General features: G+C 43.3%; 1 protein-coding gene across 1 annotated transcript; it reads left to right on the top strand.

Annotated features, from left to right (window-relative positions):
• The first annotated feature begins 298 nt into the window (after positions 1 to 298).
• On the top strand, positions 299 to 2366 carry LOC136351741 (uncharacterized). Its single transcript, XM_066304021.1, has 6 exons — positions 299 to 1256; positions 1366 to 1539; positions 1636 to 1746; positions 1831 to 1903; positions 1998 to 2096; positions 2176 to 2366. Exons 1-6 carry the CDS (start codon positions 781 to 783, stop codon positions 2356 to 2358), a joined length of 1116 nt encoding a protein of 371 aa, XP_066160118.1. The 5' UTR covers positions 299 to 780; the 3' UTR covers positions 2359 to 2366.
• Positions 2367 to 2643: the final 277 nt, after the last annotated feature.

Below are 2643 nucleotides of genomic sequence, written 5' to 3'. Positions count from 1 at the left end.
CGAATCGACCTGTCCCGTTGATGACATCACTCAGCGGACACCATGTGAGCTGCATATTCCTTTCAAGAACTTATCAATAAAGGTAAGATTTAGCCATTCCGCTAGTTCCTGCTTATATATGTTGATTACTAATAAATAATCTCTCACAACATGAAGGTGGCGTCGGGCATGGCCATCCCAACGGACCCTTCAGGTACTTACCACTGCAGGCCGATTCCAGCAGGATACTCGAAGGTCGAAGTTGAGTTGGTCGAAGGTGCGTACGAGGACCTCGAGCTGGATTACCCTGGAGGAGACGGTGAGACGCATCTACGAGACACAAGCCATGCCATTATTCTATGGCGCAGGCGGTACATCATCCTCCCTGGGCGACAAGCGGCGTCTCGTGCACCATCTCCTCCGGCTCCGCCATCTCCTCCTCATGATTCTGCACCGTCTCCTCCTCATGCTCCGCCAGCACCGTCTCCACCTCAGGCTCCAGCATCGACTCCTCCTCAGGATCCTGCACCGACTCCTCCTCGTGCTCCTACACCTACTCCCCCGCAAGCTCCTCTTCCGGCACCTTCAAAGTCAAGGGCCCCCCCAGCTGCACCGCCTGCCCACACAAGGGCAACGAAGAAGGCGAAAGTTGACGCCGCCAAGAACAAGGACCCGGGGTACGATTGCACGCAAGAGGAGCTTGACGCTTACGTTGCATCAGAAGTCAAGAGACAATTCAAGCCTCGAAGTCCAGAAAAGAAGATTCCTATAGACCCCAGTGTCAGGAACTTCTTCAGGGGTATGTCTGCATCTGTCAAGGAGGCCATCAAGCTATCGGACTATGAGCGAACGCTGAAGAAAGCATCTTCTGGAAAGTCCAAACCAGTCCCTCAGCTTGGAGAGCAACCAAAACAGGAGATCGAGCCGTTGGTTACCGGTAAAGAAATGACGATAGAACAATTTATTACTGACACCGGTCTAACTACGGATCAATTGCTAGGAGTCGCACCAATCGAAAAGGCGGAAGTGAAATACATGTACGAACTCGGTAAACCGCTTGTCAAGCCTGAGCTGCTGCAGTCCCTACCCACACAAATGTACAAGTTCCATCAGCTGTACATGGAGATGAGCGCCGCCGGTAGAGAGATGATCGGAGCGAGGATCAGGGACACGGACTTCTTGCAAGGAGATGACATTCTCTGGATCAATTTCAAGGGAATCTACGAACTATACCAGCTGGACGCCCTCGACGTCTCTATTATGAGTTGCTGGATTTTGTAAGTATATCGTTCGGTTAGATTTCTTACTATACGTCTCCTTTAATAAATTAGGTCCTTGTATATAAGTAGACTATAGAAAATAATATACTCCCTTTTATCGTTGTAGAATGGAGATTCAAAGGGCCCGACGGCGGAGGGTTTTCGATACTGGATTCATCGACCCTCGGAGAGTAAACGTCGCAATGCTCGACCAATATCCACAAGAAACAGAGGACAATCTCGTCCATCTCCTGAAGGCGCAGCATTACAAGACGTTCATACTGTTGCCATACAACACAGAGTTAGTTTAATTTTACTGTCTTCCTACATACCAAATTTCATTCCCGTACGAACTTTCTAAGTGTTTCATATGTAATGCATCCCACGCACATTGCAGATTCCACTGGGTGCTTTTACTCTTCGACCTGGAGGCCTGCACCGTCAACGTATATGACTCAATGGATAAAAAAGAGTCTACGTTTGACAAGGTTTTCGAACTTATAGACAGGTACCGTCATAAGTTCCTTTGTTAATTAAGAAAATCTTGTTATGTTAATTGCTACTACGAATCATATCTTTAAACTCCATGTAGGGCTTGGTATCGGTTCCGTCATTTGGTCCGCGGCAAATGGAGAGAAAGACTTAGGCGGAAGTTCAAATTTCCTGTGAGTACACATGCTCTATATTTATATTTCTCCGATTCAAATACATACAAGTGTATATTAATTAGATCTCTCGTTGTTTGTCATTTATTTGTAGTGCGCAAAGCAAAAGCAGGGAAATAACTTGTGCGGCTATTACGTGTGCGAGTATTGCCACTGCCTTGCAAACCAAATCATCACCACAAGAGAGCTCGATGTACGTACAAATAAATTCAAAATTTCATTACGTAGCGATTTCTTGTTTAATTACTAATCAATTTCATACATTCATATAGTTTATTCGCATGAGGGATAACCTGACCACACACAAGGAATTTATCACGGCGGTTCAAGAACAACTCATGGGATTCATCAACGAAGAAATCCTTAATCCCAAGGGTGAATTCTACTACGACGGAAACACAATTCACCGGTCCTTAGCTTCTGAGCTAGCAGCGAGTACTACTACGTCGAAATGATAGCTAGCTAGCTAGGACATATAATAGATTGTAATTAATACATGACTACATATGTTTCTATATGCATGTGTACACATTTTCTATAATGTAAATATATTTTGGTCATATATATATATCTATATACATATGCATTAATTTGCATAACATATATATGTGTATAAATACATATATATTATGCATGTATATACATATAATATAATATAATATATATATATATATATATACATATATATATATGTATGCATATATATGTATTGAAACATATATATGCATGGTTTATATATA

This window comes from Oryza sativa, chromosome 9, assembly GCF_034140825.1.
Source record: "Oryza sativa Japonica Group chromosome 9, ASM3414082v1".
Lineage (NCBI taxonomy): Eukaryota > Viridiplantae > Streptophyta > Magnoliopsida > Poales > Poaceae > Oryza > Oryza sativa.
The sequence above is the reverse complement of the archived record's forward strand: the minus strand, read 5'-3'. Positions and strand labels throughout refer to the sequence as shown.

What these genes read in the sequence shown, in the direction of transcription:
- LOC136351741 (XM_066304021.1), top strand. Translation starts at nt 781, where the DNA reads ATGTCTGCATCTGTCAAGGAGGCCATCAAGCTATCGGACTATGAGCGA. An exon ending in CTGTTGCCATACAACACAGA is followed by an intron (nt 1,540 to 1,635) that starts GTTAGTTTAATT and finishes CGCACATTGCAG; the next exon opens with ATTCCACTGGGTGCTTTTAC. An exon ending in TCACCACAAGAGAGCTCGAT is followed by an intron (nt 2,097 to 2,175) that starts GTACGTACAAAT and finishes ACATTCATATAG; the next exon opens with TTTATTCGCATGAGGGATAA.